Source organism: Mustela lutreola, chromosome 10, assembly GCF_030435805.1.
Source record: "Mustela lutreola isolate mMusLut2 chromosome 10, mMusLut2.pri, whole genome shotgun sequence".
Lineage (NCBI taxonomy): Eukaryota > Metazoa > Chordata > Mammalia > Carnivora > Mustelidae > Mustela > Mustela lutreola.
In genome coordinates this window covers 19,658,816-19,671,304 of record NC_081299.1, presented here as the reverse complement: position 1 = coordinate 19,671,304, position 12,489 = coordinate 19,658,816, and the positions used below count along the sequence as shown (strand labels likewise).

Below are 12,489 nucleotides of genomic sequence, written 5' to 3'. Positions count from 1 at the left end.
AGAGGTCACAGCTAATTGGACAGGTTTCCAGCGCAGACAAAGAGGCTTAGGAGTGAGAGTGACGCCCTAAAACCCACAGAGCTGAAGCACAGCCAGTCTGCTCTCAGCTGTTTCTGAATTAGTAAAATGCTTACCCACAGTTGGCTGAGAAAGGAAGCCTGATCGCATTAGAGTCTGTGGGAAGGTCTACCTCAGAGATTCTCTCGCCTTTCCCAGGGCTATCGAGAAGGGGAGGGAAGTGATGGCAGACCCATCCTACCACTACTAAGATCCAAAAAATTTTCAAAAATTTTTTGAAATTTTTTAAAGCAATGGGGAGGCCCGGCCACCCCAGAATCCTAAAGAGAAATTCTCTAGCAGGCGGAGCAGTAGCCCCCTACTCCTTTTCCTTCACTTTTTCCTTCTCTCCTCCCTGGCTGTTGAGTGCTCACCTAGCCTTTAGAAGGAAGAGTCTGGATTAGCTCATACTTCGATGGCATCAGGCCTACTGAGGCCAGGGGAAAGCATACACCTCATTTCCAGGCCACTGTGTCCTTCGTTTCCAGCCAAGGATCCAATTTCAGATGGCCCCAGAGATCCAGGTGGCCTAAGACTGAGGAGCTATGAGGGGACGGGGCTGGGGATTTGGAGCCCAAATGAGGTGAGAAAATATGAGTACTGGGAAGACCCTCTGGACCAGAATACATAGCAAAGCTTCATTTTTTTTTTTCCATCCAAGACCTTGAAGTAGTTGTGCAAAATGAGAGGCCCCTACAAAGCCATCCTAAATAAATCTGCAGCTATCTTGCTTCAAGAATCGGAAATCAAGTTTTCCTCCAAACACACCAGACATTCGGACATTGGAGGATGTGTGCATGTGTGTGTGTGTGTATGAGTGTGGGGGGTGCTATCTGCTTGCTGTGCAAATACAACATCAAGAAATGTTCCCTTGTTTGGGGAGGGTATGTGCTGTGGTGAGTGCTGTGAAGTTTTACTTCTACTTGTGTAAACCTGGCAATTCATAGACCTGTATCCCTGGGACTAATAATACATTATATGTTAATTTAAAAAAAAAAAAAAAAGGAAAAAAGAAATGTTCCCTTGTGCTCCGCATCACACTGGATTACCACCTCTTCCCTTACATTAATCCTGAAGCCTTCACAGTCCTTGTGGAATGATCGAAACAGAGGTTAAGGAATACTGGAACAAGGGTAAGATCTCGCCCAACGTTTTTTGTTTTTCCTTTTAAGATTTTGTTTATTGGGGCGCCTGGGTGGCTCAGTGGGTTAAGCCTCTGCATTCCGCTCAGATCATGATCCCAGGGTCCTGGGATCAAGCCCCACGTCTGTCAGGCTCTCTGCTCAGCAGAGAGCCTGCTTCTTCCCCGCCGCCCCCAACCCACCTGCCTCTCTGCCTACTTGTGATCTCTCTGTCAAATAAATAAAATCTTAAAAAAAAAAAAAAAAGATTTAAAAAATTTTAAAAAGATTTTATTTATTTACTTGGGGAGGACACAGAGGGAGAGGGAGAAGCAGACTCCCCACTGAGCAGGGACCCTGAGATCATGACCTGAGCCCAAGGCAGACACTTAATTGACTGAGCCACCCAGGAGCCCCTCTCCCAACTCTTCAGTCATACCCGTGGTTACGTAGCCTATTCTGAGTTAAGATCAGGCCCCTCTACAGTCAGACAAGGATATTTCAGGTTAACTTTACTTGAGGGAAGAAAGCCAGGGGATGTGTCTTCCTTCTTCTCTTATAACAAATACTCCTTGAACGCCATAATCTGATGTATTCGGTATTATACCTAGCCCCAGATTGAAGACTCCATGCTTTTCCGAGTCTGGAATTTCCTCTTTTATCTCTAGACAGATAATGAGTTAAATTTCCCAGAGAGCACCAAGGAGAAGATTGGGTGGAGATGAGAGATGAATCAGCCTCTGACACCCCCAGGGTGACATACCTGTCTGCTGCCCCCACAGACATTCCTGGCTCCTGACTCACCGGGTAGGTGGGGCGGGGACTGTTCTGAGAGGAGCGCACCTACCCTGCAGAAACCTGCCTCCCTCCCCTCACCCCTCCCACGGCAGGGACAGTGGGCTGGGGGAGCCCTCTGAACAGGGCGAAGAATTGGAAAGGAACAAAGGATGTAACCAGGGGAAGGAACGTTTAACTTGGTGAACGTGCCAGGAAATTGGCCCCCTACACGGTCTTTTCCCATTGGAGACAATTCCTTTCCGCCGGGCCCTGGGGTGGCGGTTCGATGAAAAAGTCTGTTTTGATTCTTAGAAAGTCCAAGACACAAGCAGGGCAGCATAACATCATGTGGTTCTTTTCAAACTTATTTTTAACTCATGAAACTCCAGTATACAAAACAGACATATGTGTGACGATTTTAGCCAATGTGTGTGGGAACAGGGGAAACCCAGACTGCTGGCCTCCTGCCCTGTGGCAGTTTATGGGGAACCCTCTGAACACAATTTGGAAACAGCTGTTGTAGTTTAAGAATCATGGGCCTTGGATTTAGACCCGTCTCCACTCCCCAGACATGTAAGTAATTTTATAACCTTAGTTATCGGGTTATTTAGCCGCTCTAAGCCTCAGTCTCTTCATAGGCAAAACAAAGATGCTATGTATTTCTGTGCGGGCGAGGTCCGACAGTGGCTGGCCCACGGCCGGCGCTCCAGCCATTGTTATTACTGTACTCTCTAGGAAGAAGTGGGGCCTGTTGGTCAGATGGGCAGTCTCGGTGCAAGCATCCAAAATTAGGTTTTCTCAAAAAGGTGCTGGACATTTGGACACTGGACATGTGTGTGTAGGAGTGTCTTGCTTTTCTGGAAGGAGCCACTGTGGTCTGCCTGACCCCAGTGACTTGACCTCCCTAGGGTCCTGGTTAGTTCAAAGCCTTGCCCTTTATCTTCTACTCCTGGGGTTCTAGACAGCCAATTTGCATTTTGCTCTCTGAAGTAACTACATATGTGAGAAGAGTAGATACCTTCTTTAGAAAATTATAGGTTGTAGATTTTTCCTATATCCGTCAACTTCTTGGGAAAGGAAGATCTTTTCAAGCCCTTAGCCCCATTTCCTGGTGGGTCAGGTACTCTGGCAGGACAGGAAGGATAGGGCTGGGGTTACTGAATCTTTGTGAGCTCCAATCTCTGTCTAGACAGCCCTGCCTCATCCCAGAACCAGCTGTATTTCCATTTCCACAATAGAAGACCTGGCACTCCACTGGGTTTTCAGGCATTTGGGAGGATGGTTTAAAACTAAGTTCCGAGGGGCGCCTGGCTGTCTCAGTCCATGGAGCACGTGACTCTTGATTTCAGGATTTTAAGTTCTAACCCCACACTGGGTATAGAGATTATTTAAACAGCAACAACAACATTTTAAAAAATAAATACAAATAAATAAAGCTAAGTTCTGAGCATAGTCCTGTACAAAAACCTTGCTGAAGGCACTGGAGGAAGAACGTAAAAATAATGAGACAAAGTTACCATTTTTAGGAAGCTGTCTGAAGAGTTAAGAAATAGACCCAGCACATGGCTGCAAACCCAGAGGTGAAGTCAAGTAGATATGAAATCATAACTGAATAAATGTCCCTCTATAAAGGAAAGGAGTTGGTAGGATAGCATATCCAAAAGCTTTGTATACATGTTAAAGGGAGAGGGGAGGCAACTAGTCATGTTCTGACCTGAAGCTGGGCTTTGGAAATTTGGAATTTGGCTTTGGAATTTGGAAAACTCCAGGAGAAAACACTTAAACTCAGATAAAATGCACATGCCATAAAAATCATCCCTCTCAAAAGACAAATGCCATATGATTTCACTCATATGTAAAATTTAAGAAACAAAACATATGAACATAAGGGAAGAGAAGGAAAAAATAAAATAATATAAAAACAGAGAGCGAGGCAAACCATAGCAGACTCAACTACAGGAAGCCGACTAACGTTCGTTGGAGGGGAGGTGGCTGGGGAGGTTGGGGCATTGGGATGATGGGCAGGAAGGAGGACACTTGATGTAAGCAGCGCTGGGTGTTACATGCAACTGATGAATCACTAAATTCTACCCCTGAAACTAATAATACAGGATATATTAACTAAATCATATTTAAAAAATTAATCCCCCTCAAGAGTACAGTTTAGTGGTTTTTAGTATATTCACAAAGTTGTGTAAATACCAACATTTTGGTGATGGTTTTTTTTTTTTAAGTTTTTATTTATTATTTATTTAAGTAATCTCTACACAACCATGTGGGACTTGAACTCACAACTCCGAGATCAAGAGTTGTACGTTCTTCAGACTGAGCCTAGCTAGCCAGGCGCCAGTATCAACACTATTTGACTCTGGATCATTGCATCACCCCAAAAGAAATTCCGTACCCATTAACAGTAGGACTGAAAAAATGTAAATGTCAAATTTAGGTCAGGAAGAGATGGCAAGAGATGCTCATTGACATTCCGTCCTGGTAAGAAAGCTTTAGAGAGATTATGTCATAAACAAAAAGGTCTGGGACTTTCATGGTCAGAAGCTGGTGCCTAAGCTGGCTCACACCTAGCCATCTGATTTGGTGATATTCCAATCCACAGCATCTGCTTCTGGAATCTCTCAATGCCAACACATTACCTTAGGGGTAGCTCATTTCTTTTCCCATATAGGGCAACCATGAGTGGTGTAAGATAGACAAAAGTCAGAGAGTGAGAGAAAAGAAAGAAGATCTCTTCCCGGACTGACCCATTAAGAGAAAGTCACCAGACCTGTCTGGTAAGAGAAAATGGGTCACTTCCAGATCCGAGGGAGAGTCACTTGCCCTAATCCAGAGTCTCTGCCTGCTTGCCTTGAAAACCAACACCCTTCCAGGAAAGGAGAAGAGAAAACCCGGAACTCGGAAGGCAGCAGAGTGGTCCTGCCAGCTTCCCTTGTAGAAGTAGCTCTGATAAGAGTCCTTCAATTTCCAGTCCCTCGGGTGTGACCAAACTTGGACTCTGGGGAACCTGAGGAGGCTGAACTGAGTTCCCTCTATCTTACCAGTGACTACTTGATATCAGGACAGTATCCTCTGGTGGCCCAGTGAGCATGCAGGACAGCTTTGGCAATAAAGCTACTCCTGGTGGTGTCTGGGTGGCTCAGTGGGTTAAAGCCTCTGCCTTCCGCTCAGGTCCTGGAATCGAGCCCTGCACTGGGCTCTTTGCTCCACAGAGAGCCTGCTTTCCTCCTCACTCTCTGCCTGCCTCTCCGCCTACTTGTGATCTCTCTCTGTCATATAAATAAATAAAATTTAAAAAAAAAAAAAAAACAACTTGAATTTAAAAAATAACAATAAAGCTACTCCTCTGGACCAGGCCTGACTGACAATTGGTACGGAAACGGATCAACCCTAGACTACTGATGCTGGAAGGTTTAATAATAGCTAACATGTATTAAACATGCCCTGTCGACTACTTTAGGCACATTTATTTTCTCAAACTTCATAGCAACTCTTTATTTTTTTTTTCTTTTTATATTTTATTTATTTACTTGACAGAGATATCACAAGTAGGCAGAGAGGCAGGCAGAGAGGGGGAAGCAGGCTCCCTGCCGAGCAGAGATCCCACGACCCTGAGATAGTGACCTGAGTCGAAAGCGAGGCTTAACCCATTGAGTCACCTAGGCGCCCCATAGCAATTCTTTAGGTACAGTTTTTCAATCCCCACTTTACAAAAAAAGGCACAAACGAAAAGCAGAGTCTTGACCAAGGAGGGCTGGGATTCAAACCCAAGGCAGTTTTGACACCCCAGTTTTTGTCAAGACTTTCGCCCAAACCCTTTGATACTGAGGGGGAACCTGAGACCCAGGGAAGGTTCTAATGGCTTTTCCAAGGTCGCAGAGCCAGTCGGGGACACAGTCCAAGCTCATCGATTCAGGGCTGCCTGGATCCTGGAAGGTAGTGGGGACGCACTGGTGGCCGGGCGGCCAACCCTGCCCGCCTGCCCAGGCCGGGCAACGCCAGCAGAGCAGATGACTCAAAGGGCGGGGACTCCTTTTGCCGCACGGCCCCGCCCGGTCCCGCTGCTCCGTGGATGCGGAGCTCTCGGGCTGAACGGGTGGCAACTTGTCTGAGTGAAACCGGGAAAGCGCTGCCCCTGGGGCTTGGCGGACTGCACAGGGAACCCCTCACTCCCGCAGAGCATCGAGACGCCCGCTGGGCCGGGCGGTCGGAGGGAAGACACACCCCGCGCGTTCCGCCGCGCTCTCCCCCATTGGCTCGTCGGGTTCCGGGGGCGGGTCCCTGAGCAGCTCTCTCCCGAGATTGGGCGATATCGGCCTCGGGCCCGCCTCCAGCCCCAGGCGGTGAAGGCGGGAGCGAGCCAGGCTGCAGAGGGTCCCGGCGTGTCGGAGCTGGCGGCCGGGGGCGGAGGTGGCGAGCTGGGTTAGCTTGGGTGGCCTCCGCTCCCCGCGGCCCTTCCCACCCAGCTCGCGGCTCCTCCTCGCCTCCCCCTCTCATCTTGTCCCCGCGTCCGAGCGCTGGGGCGGGGGCATTCCCCTCTCAGATATGGGCTTTTAATGGCGGCGTCATGCCGCTGTCCAGATTGTGCTTCCCTTCTCTCGGATTGGAGCGCTTGATGGGACTCTTCCTCGTTTTCCGATCTGGGATGCTCCCTGCCGCTCGCTACAGCCTCTCCCTGTAGCATGGACCTGACACTCCCTGCTTTCATGTCTCCTCAGATCTGGTTCTTCGGCCTCCTGCCCTGGGCCCCTTCCGAGCAGCGTCAGAGCCGCCTTTGCGCTCTCCTGACCCTCCGGGGTCCAGACCAGTTTGTGGGGGCCTCCCCTGGGAGGGCTGGACCCCCACCCCCTAGCCTCTCACCTGGAGTCACTGGCTCCAAAGTCTTGCCTGTGGGTCACTGAGCCAGCCCCATGAGAGGTCAGGGCCCTAAATCAGAAGCAAAAGTCAAGGTCTCTGAAAATCATAAGCCAGTCCCTGTCCCATCCCTCCACCAATAACTGGAAGAGACAGAAGGAGTGTCACAGGGGAACTTTATTGAGAGAAAACAGGGTCACACCCAGCAGACACGCTTTCCCTGTCATTCTGGGTCGTACACTCACTCGCTCTCACTCTCTCTCAGTCTTTCACACACTCATCCGCCACACAGTCCAGCTCTCAGCCGCAAGGGTGGGACACTCCTCAATTCCTAAGTTTCTGAGGCAAACAGGGGTGGGAAAGAGTCAGGAGGGGTTAGAGGTGGCCCTGTTGGCGGTGGAGTTTGGAGGAGGGGTGCAGAGAGCAGAGGTGGGTGGGCTGACCCCTGGCGAGGAGCTCCCACAGCTGCAGGCAGAGCCGGACCCCCTGGCTCCAGCTGGCCTTAGCTCTGCTGGTCCCTCTCCTTGGAGCTCTTGTGAGCAGGGTGCAGAGCGTTCGGGGAGAGGGGTCGGCCCTCCCACCCCTACTAGTCCTCTCTGCCACGGTGGAGGTGCTGGGGAGGGCAGGGCGCGGCAGGGAGGGGGCGGGCTTGGCTCAGCTCTGGGGTTCCTCAGGAGCCTCGCCTGCCTCTTCCCCGGCGTTGTCGGCGGTCCACAGCGTCAGGTTGTCTCGCAGCAGCTGCATGATGAGGGTGCTGTCTTTGTAGGAGTCCTCGCTGAGGGTGTGCAGGTCAGCCATGGCCTCATCGAAGGTGGTCTTGGCCAGTGAGATGGCCTCCTCGGGGCTGTTGGCGATCTCATAGTGGAAGACTGAAAAGTTCAGGGCCAGGCCCAGGCGGATGGGGTTGGTGGGCGGCATCTCCTTCTTGCTGATGTCCATGGCCTCCTGGTAGGCCGACCGGGCTGAGTCAATGATGCGCTTCTTGTCATCACCGGTGGCCACCTCAGCCAGGTAGCGGTAGTAGTCGCCCTTCATTTTCAGGTAGAACACCCGACTTTCAGCATCACCTGCCTCCTTGATGAGGTGGGTGTCCAGCAGGCCCAGCACCGTGTCACACACGCCCCGGAGCTCAGTCTCCACCTTCTCCCGGTACTCTCGCACCTCGGGGCCCTTCTCTTCCGAGCCCTCTTCGTTGCCTTTCTGCTCGATACTGGACAGGACCCTCCAGGCAGCCCTCTGGCCACCCACCACATTCTTGTAGGCCACTGACAGCAGGTTTCGCTCTTCGCAGGATAGCTCCTCACCCTTTTCCACAGCGCTCTTCATGAAGGCTGCCATGTCCTCATAGCGTTCAGCCTGCTCTGCCAGCTTGGCCTTCTGGATCAGACTGGCTCTCTCCATGGCTCTGGTGACAGACAGACAGGTGGCGGGCTAACTCGCTGCCTTGAAACCAACACTGGATTCTGAGCCTCCCCTGCTCTCTGCCTGCCTTTTGGCTGGATGGCCAGGCCCCAGAGACGGGTGGGCAGGGACAGAGGGCGGGGCTGGGGCCCAGGACCTGCCTCCCTCTCCTATTCTCCCCACACCCTTTCCGGCTCTTCCTTAAAGGTAAAAGGCTGGGCTATGGGGTGAGTCACAGGGGCAGTCAGCGGGAGAAATCGGCTGGGCGTTGGCCCCATCTGCACAGACACCTTTCCGGGCTCCAGGCTGCCCCCTCTTGTTCAGGGCTTCGATTACATGAATGCCCACAGAGCTGCCCCAGTTTCTCAAATCAGATCCTCCTTCGTGGTGTTCTTCCAGGGGCCAAGGATGGCTTCAACCAACTGGCTGCTTCAGCCTAGCTAGAGCCCATGAAGATCGGTGCACCCAAGAGGACGGATTCTTAATCCTACCAGGTACATGTCCCACCTTGGTTCAGGTGAGATAATTATGTTTAGGTAGGGCTGCAGTTTCCCAAGCACCTTCACATCCATGATTGAATTTAATCCCTACCATGTTTCTGTGAGACACACTGTGACTATTACTCCCACTTTAGAGATGGGAATGCTGAGGGATGAGATTTACTCAGGGTCACACAGCTACTAAGCCCCCTGCATCCTACTTCCTTCCTTTGGCTTCTCCTGTCAAGGCCTCTGCCTTGTGAGGTCCAGGCTGTATTTAGAAGTGACATCCAGGCTTCTTCCGGAGTTTGCCTGAAGTGATTCTATCCCCCGGTCATCACTCCCCCTCAGGGTTCCCTCTGAGTTCCCAGGATGCACAGGTGGCATCGCTCAGGGTGCCACTTAATGAAGTGTTTAACGAGCGGGCCCTGACGCTCCAGCCCAGCCTTTGTAATTAGTCACCCAGTAGGTTTGTTGGACACCTTCCCCATCACAGCACAATTTTCCCTTTCAAGTTGGTGGCCTGTTGCCACTTGTTTGAGGACCTACCCTCTGGCTTTCCACGCCAGGTCACCTACCCCCTCCAAGCTGCCTGCCATCATGTATCAGCGGGGCTCACACAGGGTGGGGGCCCAGCTTTCCTGCCTGACTCAGCCTGCCCTCTGTCAAAGACTGGGAAGCAGGCCACTTGGGTGCTCAGCCCACTTTGGATCCCCAGCGGGGGACGCTAGCACCTGGGGAGAGAGGACCGAGATAAAGAAGGTGGTGGTGACACCTACCATTTTGTTTTATGGGGTAGCAGTCCCAGGTGAGTGCTGCCTCCCCCAGCCTGCCTCTTAGAAATTTCCCTGTCCCTTCCCTTGGACTGTGGCCCTCCCTCTGACCCCTGGCAGAGGCCTCAGAGATGGGATGCTTCTCTCTTGCCAACCTTCTGTCCCTCTTTGCTGGGATGCTGTTCTCATTCAGCCAGGAGTTTCACCTGAAGGTGTCGGCACCCTGCCCATGAGGGTAGGTTCCTCCTTATCTGCCCCACCCCTAGCCAAAGCTCAGATGGGGCTCAAGGGTGGGGCTTCCCTCACTGGGATCCAGCCAGCTTAATTTGGGTGCCAGGGCCATTTCACAGGTCTGTCTCTCCTTGGTTCCTCTTGGTTGGAGCCTCAATGCCCACCTTCCCCTCCTGGAGGGAGGCTTAGGCCAGAACTCAGAACCAAAGAGGAGATCTGCCTCTTTGAAGGAAAAGGAGCAGCATGCCTAGGCAGATACTACAGGTTTTCCAAGGAAACAGAAGGGATTTTAGGCTTGACATCTCCAAGGCTTTGCTCAGATGGAATCACCCACACAGAAAATGATGGAAAGGAAATGCATTAAAGTACTAATTTAATAGAGCATATCTTTAGGTAGTGGCATTCCAAGTGATTTTTTTTTTCCTTTTGATTTTCCTATTTTCTTCAACGGTAGATATGTATTATTTTCTATAAGAGCTAGAATAACCTAGTATCTTTGGAATAAGATTGCCTGGGTTTAATTTTTAGAAGATGTATTGCCTTGGCCAAGTGACCTAACCTCTGTAAGCCTCTGTCTTCCTAAGTGTAAAAGGGGGTTTGTTGTGAAGATTAAATAAGTTGATGGAAAAGCACATAGTAGAGTGAATGGTAACTGTTATTATCATATGAAAAAAATCCAACCAATCTTATTATTATAACCACATACCCTTAAAGCACTGACATGGAGCTGGGTTCTGTGAAATGACAACAGGGTCCCAAACCAAGCCTTACCTGAGGACTGGACCCTCCCCAGTTGAGTGTCCTTAGGAGAAAGAAGACAGATGAATGGTCAGATGTGCTCACTCAGCACTGTCTCCTCCCTCTCCAGCAGACATTCCTCTGGCCTACACAGGCCTGAGGCCCTCAAGGACCTTCCTTTGTACTAGTCATCCAGCTCAGGCTTTCCCAAGTCCTGGGGGAAAGCTAGAGATCCCAGAGCACCAGAAACCTGGAAGGCAGGGCCTGGCACGCCTAGGAATTTTGGAGGTGCTCTGTTTCTAGGAAGGCAGCATTCTCTTCCTGTCACTCAAGCCAGATGTGGTGGTGGAGACCACAAGCTCCATGCCCTCAGCACAGCCAGAAGAGAGAAGAGCGAAAGGAAGCCTCTTCACTCCTCCTCCCTTCGCCTGCCGAAGCTTAGGGGTGAATCTGGGAGCCAGGCTACCTCCTGCCCGCTCTAGCCTGTCGATCCTGACTCAGTTCCTGTCTCAGACACCTCCCTTTGCCTCCAGGCCTCCATTTCCCAAGTCCAGGAGCCCAGGCAGGCAGGAGACGGCAGGCCCTGGCAGGGTACGGAGCTCCACCGTCAGCAGCCTGAGTCAGCAGGACGGGAGTCGGGGCTGTGGCTCAAAAGGGGCTTTCCTCATCCTGCCCGCTCTCCTCCATATAGCATCCATCCCCACAGCATGTTCAAGAGGCAAGCGATAGTCACAGGCTTGTGACAGAGAAGGCAGCAGCCAGTTGCTATCTAGCTCCACTGAGAACAGACAGGACTCTTGAGTACAGCGGGAGGGAGTGATTAGAATCCAGAAAGGTCTTCCTATGAAATTTCTTCCAGTCTTGGAATGATCAAATTAAACAAGTGACTGGAGGGAGGTATGACACTTCTCCCCCTGGTTAGTTGTAAATAAGACGTCAGTTATCCAGTCAAGGGTTCATTCTACTAGTTGCCTTTGGGAGGGATTATTAGATTACTTTTAAATGACTCAGCGATCCCGAGTCTTTTTCTCCTCAAGGCTCTGTTTAGAGTATCCCACATCTAGACCAGTCCAGTCTGGGTCACAGAGTGGAGTTGGTGGAAAGAGAAGGGAATGTGGGGCTGTGGGACTGCATCCCAACTCTGTTTTAAGGCCTTTCGGGAGAAGGGAAGGTCCCATCTTGCCTCTGAGCCTCAGTTTTCCCATCAGTACAAGGAGGCCAGCATAGATCACCTCTAAGCCCTCTGATGGCTGTGAATAACAGCTTCTAACTGGGTTTCTCCCTCTGAGAGGCCCTAATCCTGAAGGAGCCCTACTCATTCCTTGGGTAGTGTAGAGGGGTCAGAGGTTAGGGCAGAGATTGGGTTCAAATCCTCGATTTGCTGCTTTATCAGCTGGGAGATCCTGCACAACACCTGTGCCTTCCTTATGCCTCAGTTCCCTCATCTGTAAAAAAAAATGCTGACATCACCTTCCTCATAGGTTTAGGTGAAAAAAATGGGCCTGGCACTCGGTTAGCGCTTGCTAAATGGCTGCCGTAATTATTTTCTAGCTCTTAGCATACGGTGTGCATATCTCAATGTGGGGCAGCAGCTGGGAGAAGGGAAGGTTCCATGAGATTGTTAACCTGGGCTAGGTTCAGTTCAAGGGTGACAGTCCCACCTTGGGTTGGCGCTGTTCAGAGTTGAGGTCACATAAGGCTTGAAGGCCTCTGGCACTGAGACCAGTTCTAGAAGAGAAGACTGAAGAGGACACTGGCTACTCTTCTGATGTCACTTCTGGCTTCACTGTGCCTCTTCTTTTAAATCTCCAGAAAGGGGGGGTGGGGCGCATAGGTGGCTCAGTAGGTTGAGTGGCTGATTCTTGGTTTCCTCTTAGGATATAACCTCCCTGCATCTGGCTCCGTGCTCAGTGGGGACTTAATGTGAAGATTCTCTCCCTCTGCCCCTCCCCCCCAATCCCCTGCTAAATAAATCAATCTTTAAATCTTGGAATGGCACTAACCAACTAGAACAAAGCTGGCAGTGCGGGTAAGCCAGACCTTCCGCGC

The 12,489-nt window shown here is 50.9% G+C and overlaps 1 protein-coding gene across 1 annotated transcript; it reads right to left on the bottom strand.

Moving 5' to 3' along the window:
* Window positions 1-6,977: 6,977 nt before the first annotated feature.
* On the bottom strand, window positions 6,978-8,297 carry SFN (stratifin). Its single transcript, XM_059135968.1, has one exon. The coding sequence runs from the start codon at window positions 8,217-8,219 to the stop codon at window positions 7,473-7,475; it is 747 nt and encodes a 248-aa protein (XP_058991951.1). The 5' UTR covers window positions 8,220-8,297; the 3' UTR covers window positions 6,978-7,472.
* Between the last annotated feature and the right edge of the window lie 4,192 nt (window positions 8,298-12,489).